Source organism: Lethenteron reissneri, chromosome 50, assembly GCF_015708825.2.
Source record: "Lethenteron reissneri isolate LAM-NWPU_2019-01 chromosome 50, ASM1570882v1, whole genome shotgun sequence".
Taxonomy (NCBI): Eukaryota; Metazoa; Chordata; class Hyperoartia; order Petromyzontiformes; family Petromyzontidae; genus Lethenteron; species Lethenteron reissneri.
Window position 1 is genome coordinate 3157068 of NC_083828.1, and position 18110 is coordinate 3175177.

The 18110-nt window shown below is 45.7% G+C and overlaps 1 protein-coding gene across 2 annotated transcripts in view; it reads right to left on the minus strand.

Moving 5' to 3' along the window:
- LOC133355206 (aggrecan core protein-like) overlaps positions 1-18110 on the minus strand; it is a 72082-nt gene that overhangs the window by 35009 nt on the left and 18963 nt on the right. For both annotated transcript variants that reach the window (XM_061572567.1, XM_061572566.1), the window contains exons 2-5: positions 10441-10519; positions 4455-4629; positions 3886-4013; positions 1928-2224 (exon numbers count right to left, since the gene is read on the minus strand). In XM_061572567.1, the coding sequence (XP_061428551.1) occupies positions 1928-2224; positions 3886-4013; positions 4455-4629; positions 10441-10513 (673 nt within the window). In that variant the 5' untranslated portion in view covers positions 10514-10519. The remainder of the gene's footprint in view (positions 1-1927; positions 2225-3885; positions 4014-4454; positions 4630-10440; positions 10520-18110) is intronic.

Genomic DNA, 18110 nt, shown 5'->3' on the forward strand with positions numbered 1-18110 from the left:
GGAGAAGCTGTGTCTGCGGCAGTAGTTACATTGGGGAAACAAAGCGACATGTCTTGGACCGTGTTCGTGAACACAAGGCAGATCTAAAACACGGTAGGACCAATACCTCGGCCGTGGCGGATCATTATTTTAATGCGGGTGGCTCGCACGAAATTTATTTCTCTAAGACGAAGGTACTTTGCAAACCCACTGGCTATCAACAAAGATTCGTTCATGAAGCCATCCATATATACAGACACAATTTCAACCGAGAGGATGGGTACAAACTCAGCAATCACTGGAAGGACGTTATCAACTAGTTTAAGTCATAACTGGCTGTAATGTTTCCATTTTAGCACTGTCCGTTGCTCACCAGTTTTTTAACCCCTCACATTAACGTAACCTTATCTGCCCTACATGCGGAGGCCCACCGTTTTTAATCCCACAAATTAACACAAGTTCCTCCGCCCATGCTGATGACACTTGGGCTACGCTCGGCTAACCCCTCTTTTTTCTCCACCTGATGATGACTGCTTGTGTTGCGATCGAAACGTCGTAGTTTTTTCTTTTACCTATCTACGTGACTTTACCGAAAGACCCAAAGAATATAAGTTGCTGATGCATTGCATCCTAGGTAGCTATGATGCAGTTTGGTATGTTATTGAAGAAAGACCATTTGGATACTTAAGACTCCAATTGCACAGTTTGTAATAAAATTGCTGTCAAATTTGCAGTTGCTGTACAAAGGCCTTAAACTTGTAACATGAAGTGGCCAGTAAAAGAGAAAAATAGAATAAGGATATTCGGGCTGCGATGATGTGTCAAAGCAGTGAGCTGTCATCACTGAGACCCTGCGTATGAATCTGGGTTTCAGCTGCCTGAAATAAAAAAGTAATTTCAGGTAGAGTGATCTGATAGTCTGAGCCCACATCGCCAAGTGATTACACCACCAAACCCATCAAATTAAATGTGGCTCATCACTTGATCTTGCTTCGTATTTCAGAAATGCAAATCTTGGTTTGATTGCCACAATAAAAACTTGGAAATATGTAAAAAGATGCGCCGCTGAGTGTGGATAAGACACAGTTTGAAATAACATCAGAAGTAATTATATAATTTCGCATTCCACTGTCATCTTCTGATTTGAAGTGCAATTATGCTGCCAACATTTGTAAAAAATTCTTATTACGTGACAATTCTTTCCACAATTAGTATAATTGTAATAAAAATTACAACGCTTTGAAAAAAATATGTCAAAAATGTATTTCAATAGGGCTAAATAAGGGGTTATATCTGACTGGATGGCACTGTGATTATACTATGGAGAGAGTAATCTACAAAACTGGGTTCGTGCCACCCCACTGCTTGTGTTGTGGTTATTGCAAACATGATGCCTTGTATAAAGGTGTCAGTTTTTGTACCAGTTGAAAGGGTAAAAACCTATCACTATATTTTGCCACTGGTAAGTAAAGGAGATGTCTCAAAGTGTAAATGTCATTGGTGTTGCCCAAACATCCAAATGCAGCAGGGGCACGCTGAATCTTCACACTCATCGTGGCTTTCCTGGGCATGTAAGCAATTATTATTATCTTCTTGGTTCTTTCGGAAAAGTCACGTAGAAGGGAAATAATAAAATAGAAAAAATAAAACATAATAAAATAATTCTCACGACGTTTCAGCCACAACGCAAGCAGCCGTCCTCAGGTGAAGAACAGGTCTGTCGGGAAGACAGCGTCTGAATGAAACACCCCAGGCTTGGAGCGTATATTTAAGCTGGGTTGGAGGGGGAAGAGCGCCCTGACAAAATAATTTGCATATCATGATGAATTTAGCATATTTATGGGAAATGCAGTCACGAAAGCTTTAACTCGAAATTCAATGATTATTACTTTTCACGATATACATTTTTATCGGCGGGTTTGTCACAGAGTTCGTCGCGGCGCCGCACCGCGGAAGCAGTAGGCGTCGTAGCGCTGCTCGGGCCCCGGGAACCCCGTGCGGTCCTTGTCCCTGTAGACGGTGCGTACACCGGCGGCCGGCCCGCCGCAGTTGGTGCGAGGCCGCACGATCGGGTAGCGCACGCTCCCATCGGCCAGCCAGCCCGGGTCGCAGCGGTCCAACCCTGCCAGGCGCCATGCACCAAACAGCTGTCCCGGCGACGCCAGCGTGGCGCCCAGCGTCTCGCAGTGGTCGCGGGCGCCGCTCAGGGTCAGGCGTCTGATCGCCGACGCATGGAACACCTCGCCTGGGTGGGTGACAACGCGAGCGCGGGGGGGGGGGGGGGCGAAGGGGCAGAGGTCAACGGAGAGATAGGCGACCGCTGAAGATGATGTCGCGTGCGGGTTGGCAGGGCCACAGCTTTTCACCCCCCCCCCCCACTGTATTTAACGTTAATAGATTGTTAAATACAGTGGGGTGCCACGGTGGCGAGATATTAAATACCTCACCTGGTATGCAGGAGGTCGTGGGTTTGATCCCGGACCTGACGCCTGCTGTATATTTGGAGTTTGCGTGTCTCTCATCATCATCATCATCATCACGGTGGCCAGGAGATGTTAACTACCTCGCCTAGTATGCAGGAGGTTGTGGGTTCGATCCCGATACTGACACCTGCTGTACATTTGGAGTTTGCGTGTCTCTCATCATCATCATCATCACGGTGGCTAGGAGATGTTAACTACCTCGCCTGGTACGCAGGAGGTCGTGGGTTCGATCCCGGACCTGACGCCTGCTGTACATTTGGAGTTTGCGTGTCTCTCATCATCATCATCACGGTGGCTAGGAGATGTTAACTACCTCGCCTGGTTAGCAGGAGGTCGTGGGTTCGATCCCGACCCTGACGCCTGCTGTATATTTGGAGTTTGCATGCTCTCCCTGTGGTTGTGTGGATTTTTTTGGCGGGTCCTCCGGTTCTTTCCTCCACGTTAAGAAAGTCGCAGCTTATCGAGACGCTAACCTTCCTCAAGAGATGCCGCGACAACAAGGTAATATTCATCGCTTTCACACTCACATCTGCTGCTGTGTCTTCACCGAACGCTAAACGGATTCTGTTTAAAGCTAGCCTATCACGAATCTCAGAGAGAATAAGATTATTCCGATTTGAACTCGATAATTTAGACAATATTCTCTTACAATCACATTTAATGTTAACACAAAAAATGTCCCCTTTCGATTGGGACTGTGTTGACAACATGACAGCCTCCACTGCTGATTCACTGTCAACCAAATGTCTCACTTTAACATCATGCTAATCTCTCACATTATCATAGCTACTTCCGTGCCCAGTTACATGCTAATTTTCTCACTTTAACATCATACTAATCTCTCACATTAACATAGCCACTTCCGTACCCAGTTACATGCTAATTTCTCACATTAACATCACTAGACCCAACCACTCCTTTATAACCCTTGGGCTACACCAATTTCAAACTTTTAAATCAGTCTGCATCAGCAGTAGGCCATGCTTTCCCACCTGATGACGGACGCTTGTGTTGTGCCCGAAACGTCGTCATTAAATTTAGTTTTCATTTATTTACTTTTTTTTTTTTACCTACGTGACTTTAATGAAAAAACCAAAGAGTATTTGGCTGCTACACATTTCCACACTACAAGCCACTTTCATTGGGCTATCATTGGTGGCCAGGTCGCTTCTGAAATAGAGCTACATAGCTCAGTGGTAGGTTCGTTGAGGTAGCCAGAGTAATAATGCCATGGATATGCTTTCTCCAAACAATCGCATCTGACCTGTAGCGGGATTGTTGTATACCTAATCTGGCCTGGCAGGCAATCGAAAAATGTAGTTTTTTTTAAATTCTGTCTCGAAGCCTTTGTTTTAAACACTGAAACAAGCGCTTGAGGAGTGACCGTCCACCGCGAAGCGAGTGAGCGGGACACGTTGCTCACCTCGGAGCTCCTCCACGTAGCAGTACACGTCGAACATCTCATTGGGGCTCTTCACGCCGTAATTTCGCACTCCAGGATCGTGGATCTTGTCGCCATCGCATTTACGTCTGGGATGCACGATCGGGTACCTTGGGGGTAGGTTGGGGGAGAGGGGGGGGGATATCGGCGCGAGGTCAGGCTCGGAGAAAACCTGTTGGTTATCGTAAGAGGTGTGCGGTTTGAGCCTGGCGGTTGCCCTGGTTAATACTGCGGCGTGTGAAAATGTAATGAGTTGAAAGAAAAAAAGGGCCTTACGTCAATGCAATTACATGCAATGCATTTTCTATGACAAATATGAATGAGACAAGAATATTCAGGGTCTTTGTGGAGGGGTGTGGGAGGGGGGGGCGTCGCCTCAGCGGCTCTCCACCGCGCACCTTGTCCACCTGCGTGCCAGCCAGCCAGCAAAATTGTTTTTCTAATATAGTGCAAAAAGCAGCATTGGGGGCTTTCGAGTGGGAGCGGCTGGGTAGCTGGATGGGAGAGCTTTTGTTACGTGGCTGGAGCAAATCGCGGCGACGCAAACTCACCGAACGCTCTGGTCAGACACCCATCCCGCGTCGCACTGGTCCAGCCCATCCTCGAAGGCCGCCTGCAGCTGCTCGGGGGTGACGATGTGGGCGTCGATGTCCCGGCACGCGGCGCGCGCGGCCTCGAACGTGAGGCTGTAGCGGCTGCCCGGGCCCCGGTAGTGGAAAACCACGCCTGGCCGGGCAGAGCGCATTGCCGCAACGATTCAATCGGCCGATCGTTGTTCGGTCAGTGAATGAGTAAAGTCAGCGGTCAATCACCTGCGGTCTGCTTGCTCCTTCTACGGAGGAATGCCAAAGCTACACGAGCTCGCTCCTTGCTGACGAGCAGACCTCGACTTTGGCATTCAGCTCCTACTGCTGTCGTCGTCGTCATCATCATCATGCGCAAGGATAAAATTCGTGCGTGCTAGTGTCAATCCGTCATTTGTTCAGTCTGTCTACGTAATTGGTCATGTAGGCAAAGAGTCGAACATTCAACTGGTCTGTCAATTAGTCAATTGATTAATCTGTCAATCGATCATCGTCCGCAATGCTCTTCCTTCCAATATTAGGAAGCCACTGTAACTATGCACTTTAGAAGTCTATTGAAAACTAATTTCTTTGGAAACTGCTTTTTGTCTCTAGTTTGTTGTTCTTCCTCCGCACCTCTGATTAGCACGGTTGGCTATATGTACGGTGCGAAAGAAGTTCAACATACAAACATACAATCATTCAGTCACTGGTGTTGGTCGTGAGCGGGGATCGAACTTGGGCTGCCGGGTTCGTAGCGCAGCGCGCTAACCGCTGCACCACCACTTCCCATATGTATACAAGACAAGACAAAGATTGCCCGTATAGCCTGTAACAGACTGTATGGGCAAGTGCTGTTAGCGAGCACCTATGAAGGCTGCCACTCTGATGCACGACGGGGTGGGTGGCCAGCACCACGCCCGACCACCTTTGTCTCCCCAGTGGCGATGTTTACGCAATAGCACGCACACGCAAACACAAACGCACATACACACATATAAGCACGCACACACACACACGTGGACCGCTCTCAACGCTGTACACATGCAGCTTTTGACAAAAGTCGTTTGATGCAGTTTTCTTATTTTAAAATAGCCTTTTTCCCGTCCAAGGACGGGTGTATTGCAGTAAAATCTGAAACTTGCAAGCGGAAAGCAGACCGCGACGTGATATTCATTGCATCAATGCGTGTGCAATTTGTAAGGCCGTGGTGACACAGACTTATTTTATTTTAATGTTATAATCCCTTGTTCATCATGACGTCCTTTTTACTTTCATGTCTCAACAGCGTCACGGAGATCACGTGACGTGAGGGTTCTGCCTTTGTGGTGAGGGTTGTGAGTTGACGCCGAGGAGGGGGGAGGAGGCGCCTCGCCCCTCCCCCCCATGTGGAGTGACGTCACCCGCTAATTATTATTAATGGGGGGGGGGTGTCCATTTGGGGGACGTCACCTGCTCATGAATATTAATGAGCGGGGATGGTCGATGTGGAGTGACGTCATTTTGACTGCTTGTGTTGTGGTTATTGCAAACATGATCCCTTGTAAAAAGGTGTCAGTTTTTGTACCAGATAAAAGGGTAAAAACCTATTACTATATTTTGCTACTGGTAAAGGAGGTCTCATAGAGTATTTGGCTGCTATAATTTTCCACATGATAAGCCACTTCGTTGGGATCAAACCCACGACCTCCTGTATACCAGGCGAGGTAGTTCACATCTTGCCACCATTTGCAAATGATGCGACCCAGAAGGTCAAAACCAGCTCTCACACTGCACCCAGTGCCAGATGAAGCTCAGTGCGGGGCCTGTAGCATATGTTCTAAAGGGGCCCTAAATACAACCAAAAACACGTAAATATTAAAACACATTTTTTACTTGCATAGCAAAGTAATTGCATTTTTTCATTTACTATACAGCCAGACAATACGCCAAATCGCTTACCTTAAACACCCAGTCGTTCATCAAAGTGAAGGCGGTATAGTACTATAGTAATAGAGCAAGTGCAGAATCACCGAACCGGAATTGACAGCTTGAAAGCATTTAGCCCTTGAAAGTGCGGGGCCCGTAGCATGTGTAGCTGCTGTTGCTACCAGGAGAATCCGGCAGTGACTGCACCACTAAACAACTTCTCAACGCCGTTACGTTCTCACGCCGCTCAACATAATCGCATTCCCCCAATCGCGATCAAGGAATGCGACACCGATGCAACGCGAACGATAAGCGTGAGCTAATCGCCCATAATTGCGCGCACAATCTCGTCGAATGCTTTGCAGCTAAAGCTATAGAGGCATGAGCCTGGACAGTGTTTGGATCGGTGGGCACCTCACGCGAAAGGACGGGGACAGTAAGTGGGTTGTGGGCAAGTCGAGGGCAGTGCAGCCAAATCCATTGCTGTATTTACAGGATGTTGAACTTCTTTCGTGCCGTACGTAGCCAACCGCACTAATTGGAGGTGCGGGGGTAGGACAACAAACTAAACTCAAAACGCAGCTCTAAAGAAATGAGTTTTCAATTCAGATTTAAAAGTGTATAGCTCCCAGTGGCTGCTTCTGCTGTACTCTGGCTACCTTCACCAGCCCGCACCGGCCGGCGTGGTGAAGTATGGTCACAATTATAGATTTGAAGCTTTCGTGACTGCAAGGATTCATATTCTTAGGTTTTTTCGGTAAAGTCACGTAGGTAAAAAAGTTACAATTAATAAAAGTAAAATAAAAAATAAAATAAAAATTTACGAAGATGGAAGCTTGTGTTGCCTCCGAAACGTCGTGATTTTTATTTTATTTTAATTTTATTTTACTTTTATTAGTTTTAATTTTTTACGTACGTGACTTTACCGAAAAAAACCTAAGAATATGGTCACAATATCCCCCACGGACCGCAAGGAGTGGGGCGGCCCTTCTTCAGGAGTGGAATGGTCAAACAGGTACACCAACAAAAAAACTATTATGGAGGTACACGTTGTGTGTAAGTGTAGGTGTCCATTAAAGAAGGGAGCATGACTGAGCTTTGGGAGGCAGTGGAGGGGAGTCATGTGGCGAAAGCGATGGGAGACACTGCGACCGTGGTAATGGGGAACATAGAAGTGCAGCGCAACAACCTGTGGTGCCGAGAACAGCATGGGGCTACCACAGATGCGCATCGGGATGATGTCCATATACGGCACCAATCCACTTATCATGCATCGACAGCAAATCGGCGGGCTGTAGGACACAGACGCTTTTTGTTGTTGATTAAGGCGGACTCGTTAACAAACAAACGAACAAAAAAGCATTGTTGATGTCCCGTCGTAACGAATGTTGCAATTAACCACATCCCCGGATCGACTACAAAGTCAAATAGGTGGAGTGAGAGCGGTAAAGGTTTGCATTTTCTGTCGGAATAAATCGACGGCGGTCTGAAAGCAAGGGTGTGATCAGGACTCTGGAGTGAATGTCGAGTCGGGGGACGGTTGCAAGATACAAGGCGAGGGAGATAACATCCAGCAGTGGATATATCATGGCTGATGATGATGGTGGTGAGTGAATTTCAAACATGCGTGGGACATAAATATTGGAGGTGCATTTTGTTCCAACGTCAACAGGAAGAGTGGCTGTCCAAAAAGAAAATAATTCTTCCTCAATGTTTATAATGCGTTCTCAGTCGCACGCTCATTTTCCAAGCCAGCCGTAAATGGTAATTTTGAATTTTCCCTTTTCGGGAAATACTAGCACTGTAATTTTGGTAAATTATATTAATATTGGTATCCAGAACTCCTTGAATTGCATTCTAATGGTTTTGGAATAGTGCTACAATAAAATTAATAAAGTCAAATAATTAACGAAAACATCATCTTCGCAAGCAATCGTAAAGTAGGTTAAATGGTGGGGGGGGGGGGGGGGACAGATTTGGTGGCAAGTCACGTGACACGAGAATTTCAATGCGAGCGGCCGCCAGGTTCACGACGCTAATACGAAAGGTCAAGCTGCAAATGAGCTGCCAAATCTCTGTGCTGGCGTGGATATTTAAAGATTGCTAGATCACGAAGCCACACTTTTAAACGAAAACCTATGATTACATTCAAAATTGTCCAGGGAACTGTCATACTCTTACCCTCTTTATATTCAGCGTTTTGTATTTCTCGCTTCCCACCCCCCCCCCACTCCCCACCAATTAGGGTATATGTTATCACGCTCTAACGGTGCAAAGCGTCATTACATTTCCAGATCCCAAAAAGTTAAAGGTGCAGCCCTGCAATTTCTCACTCACGCCACTGGAGGCGGATGGGTGCCTCCATATTGAGGGAGCTCCAGATAGCAGAGGTCGCAAACGGGTTTTGATTCCTTACCCGTACCCGTACCCGGCCGCACCAGGGTCACAAACGGGTACCTGTACCCGTACCCGGGCGGGTACGGGTAGGGTACGGGTATCGGGTACCTGATTGCGACCTCTGGGATGAAGCCATGTTGCAGGCGCGGGTGGGTTGATTTTAGGAACTTGAATTGTGAGAAGAGACAAGACGTTGGGAAATGAGTGACAAAGAGTTACTCACCAGTGACTCACGGTCTACCCGTACCCGTACCCGGCCGCACCAGGGTCGCAAACGGGTACCCGTACCCGGCCGGGTACGGGTAGCCGGGTATCGGGTAGGGTATGGGTATCGGGTACCCGGTTGCGACCTCTGTCAGATAGCCCCCTCTAGATGGTCCTTTATTTAACTCAATCTTCCACGCTGAATAGAAGTCTTGGAAGAGGTGGGGAGGGAGGGGTGGTACCAATATTCTACGCCACCACATGCAACCTGCCGATCGACTAACTTCCCCAAACAAGATAGCAGCTATCACATGTCACTTTATCGAACGGGCAAGTCAGCAGTCAGCATTATTTGTATTTATTTATTATATAAATGTTGTTTTCATCATCTGCTGGTAAGAATCAGAAGGTCAAAGCCAGTCCTGGGTTTGCTGCTTAAATGGATACTGCTGGAACGCACTGGTTCAGGAGGTGCATGTGTGAATAGTGATTTATTTATTTATCACAAGCCACTGTCTGCTGATGAGACTCAGAAAGTCGAAGCCAGTCCTGGGTTTGCTGCTTAAATGAATACTACTGGGACACATTGGTTCAGGAGGACCATGCGTGAATAGTGATTTATTTTTTACCAAGTGAAAATGGGCTCTTTGTTTTAACTATGTGCCTGACACACGTCCCGGGTCTCTCTAATACGGGAACAAGGAAGTGTTGTGAGCTGTGCACACAATTGGGTGGTTAAATCTGTGCCGCTCTGCCAAATAAGAACTCAAAATCTGGGCTTTGTCAAATTAAACGTAAAACTATTTCTTGCGCAGTCATAATTGCCCAAATTGAAACCACACGGACTCCCAAAGATATTGAAAACACGTGTTAATTTTTTAGTGGTTAGCCATTCGACCTGCAAATGACCAAATTTAGTAGAAACTTATTTTTACATTTTATATTAAATAATAACGATACTTTATTTTTCCAAATTATGCCTTGCCAAGTCTCAGTGGTATCCCTTTTCAGGAGGGCCCTACTTGGGATATTTGGCCAGTTGCATTCCGTGTATTCTGTTTGTACCTTGACACAGACTTCTGCCAAAGCGTCTTTTACCTTCCTCTAAATAAATCCGCGAATGCTTGAACGTACGCATCATGTACGTTTGTCGAACTTCTTTCGGACTGTACGTAGTCAACCGTGCTAATCGGAGAAGGCGTGGACGATTGACTGGCTGGTGACTGGACTGAAATCCGTAGGCTTTTTTGCTTGGGATATAAACCCAGGATGTCAGTGAGGGCGGTTTGGTGGTTAGACACAGGCACAGCATGAGCTGGAGCCAGCACGTCACTTCTAACTTTTGTGTCTTCTCAAACGGCAAGTGTCCATGAGGTGCCTTTCAGCGAAGTCATTACGAGTGGCAGGACGAGGCAGGAACGAGGGATGGAGTCTCGCAGTGCAGTGCGATTGGATCTCATCGTACCTTTCAGGTTGCTCGCGTAGACCGATGCATACAGCGTGAAAAGGAGGCCTGCCGTGAGTGTTGCCTTCCTCATTGCAGCCTGGGTTGGGGGTTTGGAGCGGGGGACAAAAACACATACAGGTGAGTGACCGCTTCTGTCGGACATGATCGTGCATCGATTTGGACTACCCCGTTGTCAAGCCATTGCTGAATGCAGGCCTAGACCCATGCCGTGCCAGCTCGCGGGGCTTGTACGATGAAACATCACCAACAACTGTTCACTGCAAGAGCAGTTCAGGAATCACTCGCCACTTGTGTCAGCCCTGGCCGGGAATCACACTCGGGTAGCCGGGTTGATAGCGCAGTGCTCTAACCACTGTGAGGTCGCTCCACGCATATTTATGGTATTTCAAATGCTGCACGCCACTGCCCACCATACTGGCCAGGTGGCAATGTGATTGACGAACTTGAGTGTAGACTGGCAAATGGAAGGTTGGGAGTTCAAATTCCAGTTGGGAATGGACACAACTATGTTGTCCCGCCACAGGTGGCCTTCATGTAGAGATACTCGTCTATGGCATAGGAATGTGGAATTTATATCGCTAGCTCAGAGCCATCAATGGAGGATTGGCTTTCTGCTAAATTCTTGTTTTAAATGTTAAACCAAACGTACAAAAAACCTAACCCTTTTAGTAAAAAAAAACACCCCCTCTCTCGCCCTCCAGATATATGTTGAACATTTTCGTCAAGTAATCTATTCACACAATTCTGATCATGGCCATTTTCAGAGGACACGGCACCTCCCATGAGCCGCCGCCATCTTGAATTCCCACCTCTGCTTTACACAGTGTTTCTGCCTCAGGTGTTCATAGATTCCACCAATAGGTGGCCGCACTGAATTGTTGACGTCCTGTGGAAGGGGACTGCGCGTGCACCGAACGGTTTTGATGCGTCTGCGTGTTTATTACGTGGTTGAAACGCCAACAATGTTTACAGGAACTGGACCATGTTTACTCTCCAACAAGGTCCCTGAGATATTTGGATCGTCTTCTACTGAGTACTCCGAGGTCAAGGCTCTTTTCCTGGGGTCATCGGGCTTTTGCCAGTGAAGCTCCCAAGCTTTGTAACGCTTTGCCCTTGCTAATGAGACAATCAGAGTCGTTAGAGCTATCTAAGTCCCATCTTGAAAACTGGCCTCTTTAAACTGGCCTTTAGCCCCTTGTTGTGGCCGTTTGCCCTGCAGGTTCTGTTTATTTCCTGGCTTTCCATACACGGTGGCGCATTGGGATCTGCTGATTCAATGCACCTTACAAATGTAATTTATTATTATTAACAAAGTCACAGCAGCAGTTTCCCCCGACAGTAGGCACGGTGCAATCGTGCTGAACACCAACAACAGCCGCCATTCGCTAAAAAGTGGTGGTGATGTTGCCACAGCGTTTGCGCCAGGCCAAGCGCACTCCGAGGCTACGTGAAGTGTCGAAGGCCGGCTGGCAGGAGGTCATGGGAGAGACCCAGGTGTCATGGATTGCATGACTGAGATGACTGGCAGACGCATCACCTGTGCCCTCTACTGTGACAACTCATTGCATTTTATCCACCCCGGCACTCCGCTCATTGTTGTGAGCATCGCTCTGGCCCGCCCTCCACTGTTGTTGGAGGGCGTCTGCCTACCAACAACAGGGCGACTGCCTCCAACTGCCCAGCAGTGTCCCTCCCGAACCTCCTCCTCTTGACACCGAACAAAATGCAGTGCAACTCTAAAAACGCATCGGGAGAGCCACACAGCAGGACAACCGCGAAAAAAACTCCACGCGGTAATGTCTATAAATATTCATTTCACAGCCGATGTCATGTTTCGGTTCCTCGTAGATATGACCAGATGGTGGTGTCATTATTTGAGCGGCCAAGCCACGGGAACCCTGGCTTTTGTGCTGAGCTTGCAGAACACAAAGTCTATCCCGACCAAAGATGCAGAGCATGGCCAAACTCCCCGAACGTGATTCTAAAAGTGCTGCGCATTTCATAAGCTCGACGAAGTCATTAACAACGCACAAAATTAGCCGTCGAAAGCTGTTTAAAATACTGCCCAAGCTATACAAATAGCGCATCAAGGGGGTACTGGTGGGAAGGGGGTGTAGGGTTAGTGTGCCCATTACAATAAAACTCCTGCAGAGTCAAAAACACACCTCGTGTGTATAATTAATGGCTCTGTAGCGGCTGCTACTATTACGGTGCAGGTGAGATGACTGCGTGTGAATCGTTCGAAGAGTCTTGGCTTAAAGCTTTCGTGACTGCAGGAATTCATATTTGGGTCTTTCGGTAAAGTTACGTAGATAGGTTCAAATTAATGCAAATAAAATAAAACTACGACGCTTCGATGACAACACGAGCGATCGCTTGTGTTGTGATCGAAACGTCGTAGTTTTTTGTTTATTTTTAAATCCTTTATATTAAGTTCGCTTGCTTGCTTGCGTGCTTGCTTGCTTACGACCGTGCAAACCTTTCGGTCGTTTTTTAACCCACTTCCCGTGATCCAATCGAGCTGACATTTTGCACACAGACTCGTTGTGCGAGACAATTAATGTTCGTGAAAACATTTTTCCAAAATTTTACACTGTTTAGGGAAAACAAATTAAATATTTAATTACCAATTGCTTAATACTGGCAGACAATCATCTGACCCATAGGTGGCAGCCATCTCAAGCCAGAGGACGAGAGGACTCTAGCCGCCACGCATATAAAGGATTTATAGTGAAAAACTTTGTTTTTACGGGTTATACTTATTATTCATTTGAACCTATCTTCCATGACTTTACCGAAGGACCCAAAGAATAATCGTTAGAAGCTCACCGCTTCATGATAACTTGCGATCCTAGAATAGAATTAGCATCATAAATGTTGAATGTTGAATGTATGCACCTTCCGGCCAAAGTAAATTCCTTGTCTGTGCGAACTTTCATGGCGAAAAAAAACCCCTTTATTTCTGAAATTTCAATTATTAGTATTATTACGATTGCTTCATTGAGACGATTGAATTTATCCAAGGGAGTTAATTCAGAATCTGGAATCAGAATCGTATTTATACTGGAAGAATCCGATGAGCTGTAAGCTCGTTTTCACAGAATTTACAAGGAACATGGGACTCACTTCTTTGGGATCAGTGGCTGTGAATCCCTATTGGGTGAGATTGGGGTTTTGGAGGCCGATATTTGTGGCTGAAAACGAATTGCATTTACAGAAATGTCACCGTGAGATATTTTTTTCCCGAATTGGTGGCACTTTAGTTGGAGCACCTATTTTATTTATTGTACATTCAAGAGCGTCGTTAGTTACTGGCCCCATGATCAGGAAAAAAAATCCAACAAAAAGGAAGTTCGTGGGTGCCAATTCCAGTTGCGAATGAATTGCAAGTGACAAAGAGTTACTGTTGAAGGGCCTGTAATTGAAAGAGTGTGCGCTCTTAGATTTGCATGCCCGCGAAGGTGGCAGCTGAAAACATATAACATGAGCACATACGCGCGGCTTCATGCGATTGTAAATTTGATGATTGTGACTGCGTCGCGGTTCGTGCTCCTGGTGAATGACGAGCGTGGAAACGCCTGCGTCATCGCGGCGCGTCACAGTAACACGTCAGTGGCTCATTATGAAATAAATCGAGCATCAATCTTAATTTGGAGCTTTCGTGACTGCAGGAATTACTCTTTGGTTCTTTCGGTAAAGTCACGTATAAAGATAAAATAATAAATTTAATAATAGCATACTAAAGTCACGTATACAGATAAAATAATAAATTAAAGAAAATCAGTACTTTATTTATTATTTAATTTATTATTTTATCTTTATACGTGACTTTACCGAAAGAACCAAAGAGTAAATCGAGCATCGTGACATTTCTTTTTGTTGTTGTAAAGCCTGCAACTTCCTTGGGGTTTTTTTTTATTCGCCATTTTAGCGTTCAAAAGCGTCTTAAATTTGTGTTGTTGTTGTCCTTCCCTCTCACCGGCGATTAGCTACGTACAGTGCAAAAGAAGTTCAACATACATGCATAATTCGATACTTTTACCTGTGCAGACCTATTCAAATCAAGAGCGTGCAATGTTGAATGGAATCCCATATTCTATACGGAATGTTGTTGCCAATAACATCGGCTGAGAGTGGCTCCGCTGATTAGACTCAAATTATTAGTCTGCGAAGCCAGTTGTAGGCTGGTGGACACATTGTTTGTTAAATGTGTATATGAAAACATGAACTGTAATGGAGTTATGCTTATATTTTAGCAAGGCAAACACTGGTTACCTTTTGTTACTTTCACCTCTCGTGGGTCGGAGGTCAATATTAGTCCAAAATTGAGTGAAATCACGTGTCCATCCTGTGGATAGACTGGCCCTGGCTATGGACATGCGGGTCACGTACGTCAATGTAGTTAAGTACCGTCTTGTCGCCGCGTCTGAGCCACGGAGGGCACTGCGACGTTGCCTGGGCACCAGGAGGATTTCGTGGTTCAGTCAACGATGCTCCATAATTTGTGTCTCCCCTCACTTGCTGATGTTAAGTAAATGTGTACACATTTCGATTTAAAGCTTTCGTGACTGCAGGGATTCATCTTTTTGGTTCTTTCGGTAAAGTCACGTAGAAGGGAAATAATAATAATATTTTATTATGTTTTATTTTTATTATTTTATTATTTCCCTTCTCCGTGACTTTACCGAAAGAACCAAGAAGATGAATGTGTACAATTGAACAACTCGCAGTTCACTTACCACTAAATAATACCCCAAAGACAATGAACAAGATAAAGATAACACATGAAGCTTACGTATACTCCATTGGAACCTCATTTGCCACTAAAAAATATGATAATTGTTTTTTTACCCTTCTATCTGGCAACAAAACTGACACCATGTTTGCATAGACCACAATACCTGCAGTCATAATGCAAACAAAACAGTGCATACATTATCAGAGTTATGTTTTTTGTTTGCATTATGACTGCAGGTATTGTGGTCTATGCAAACATGACTCCTTGTAAAAAAGGTGTCAGTTTTGTTGCCAGATAGAAGGGTAAAAAAACAATTATCTTACGTATACTGTTGAGGAAAGTGCTCTTAGCAAGCTCCTATTAAGGGCCAGCATGGCACATGAGTGAGTGGTGTAGCTAGCACCACGCCCGGCCATCTTGTATCTCCCCATTGTGGATGATGTCACACTTCACTGGGAACTGACTGAGGCTGGGTTGACCCAGGGGAGGCTAGGGGCCAATTGTGATATAATTCGCCAGCGATGTTGGCACACCCACACGTATGTATACACACTTGGCTGTAATACCCCAAAGACAAAAACCCCTACTATAGCCTAAACAGACTGTTGGGGCAAGTGCTGTTAGCGAGTAGCACCTATGAAGACCGTCACGGCGGCACACGAGGGGTTGGCAGACACGCACAGACAAAGACAAAGATCCCCTGTATAACCTTAACAGACTGTTGGGATAACTGCTGTTAGCGAGCACATATGAAGGTCGGTACGGCACACGTGGGGGTGGGTGGCCAGCACCACGAACACTCGTAAGCTCTGGTCCCAGTCAGCGGAACACACAAATGGATGGCGAGCCCAATATCATGCTCAGCCACCCTTGTCTCTCCAGCCCTGACATACACACACACATAGGGGTGGTGCTGGACCATTGGCAGCCTAATGTATGCATGTATGTTGACCTTCTACGTAGCTAACCGTGGCATTCGGAGGTGCGGCGGAAAATGCAGCCGTTGTAGTATTTGGCTGCTATAAATGTTCACGTGATGATGAGGCACCTCTTTGGGCTATCATTTGTGGCCAGGTTGCGTCTCAAAAAGAGCTATCTAGCTAAGTGGACCTGGTAAAATAAATAAAAAATAGTGAAATAGTTAAAATGATGTTTGTGTGTCCCCTTTCAATGCCCTGACTCCGAGAGAGATGGCAGAAGGGGTTACGAGATGACAATCGAGAGTTCGTGAGATGCATACAAAAAACGGAGATGTATAGTGAGATGAGTGGAGAGAGAGATGTAGACACGGCTAGATTGGTTAACAAGGTGGTATTCACTGCAAGGCCAGCGAGTCACTAGCGGCCCTTGGTGGCCTTTGGTGCGCCACCCCGACAATCCACAACACGTGACAACATCATTGTGTCCATACTCTGTGTTCTTTCGGTAAAGTCACGTAGGTAAAAAATGAAATAAAAATTAATAAAAATAAAATAATAAAAATCACGACGTTTCACTTGATGCAGCAAATCTGGCTGTGACGGTCCCACCTGATGACGGAGACTTGTGTTGCCTCCAAAACGTCGTGATTTTTATTGTTTTATTTTTATTAATTATAATTTCATTTTTTACCTACGTGACTTTACCGAAAGAACTAAGAGCATGAATCATTGCAGTCACGAAAGCTTCAAATCTAGAATCATTGTGTCCGATGTGTGGCGGCCCTCACACTGATGATGTCTTATGTGCCCCTCTCCCCCCCGCCTCTGAAAATGAGTGAAGAACATTGGATTAACGTGTTTGTTATATTCATCAGCTTGCGATATTTAAATGGATTTGCATTTGAGGTCATATTTTGATGCATCCCATTGAGCTGCTTGGGACCCTACGCGCTCGCTTCGGTTGCTTATACCCAGCCCCACCACGTTACTCGCACAGCACCTATGCGTGTCACCTCTAGTAAAGTGTTGTGAGGTGGTGACTTTTAAAATACTTTATTTGCAGATCAAATCGCTCCCACAGAGAGAGAGAAACAAAACCCCCCACGCAATTTTTTTAAAAATTGCAATATTATTTTTCAATTGTGAAAACTATTTCGGAGAAAACAAACAAGTAAACCCGTGAAAACAAAGTTTTTCACTCTAAATCCTTTATATGCGTGGCGGCTAGAGTTCTCTCGTCCTCTGGCTTGAGATGGCTGCAATCTATGGGTCAGATGATTGTCTGCCAGTATTAAGCAATTGGTAATTAAATATTTAATTAGTTTTCCCTAAACAGTGTAAAATTTTGGAAAAGAAATTTCACGAACATTAATTGTCTCGCACAACGAGTCTGTGTGGAAAATGTCAGCTCGATTGGATCACGGGAAGTGGGTTAAAAAACGACCGAAAGATTTGCACGGTCGTAAGCAAGCAAGCAAGCACGCGAACTTAATATTAAAGGATTTAAAAAAGTATCGAGATCGCACGTTGCTGGGGAAGGAAAATTAATCGCGCTCCGAATTGAATGAGGGACAGCCTCACGATGTTCCCACCAGATGGAGCCAGGATTCACCGCGTAGACGAAGGCTCCTTTCGTCACGATTCTCATCATCGCCCTTTGTCGTGCAAGACAGCAAGCCGATTTGCAACGGAGACGCGGATTTAAAAGAGACATTTCACTTTAACACGTAGGCTTTCGAGACCAATATAATCCATAATAGAGGTTGTTGGGGTTAAATAATAACTCCCTCGACAATTTGTGAATTTAGTTGCGAGAAAATCAGCATCCTCCTTAACCAATGATGCGGGAATATGTGCTTACATTTATTTATAGGCCTTTGTCAATCAACTGCTGGATGGAAATATCCTCGCACCTTTAACCCTTCGGGGTTATTTGTCCGTGTTTCATTCCGCTGGTCGGTGCGAGTTGGTGAAGGAGAGTTCGGATATCACGCTTCACTGACGTGAGA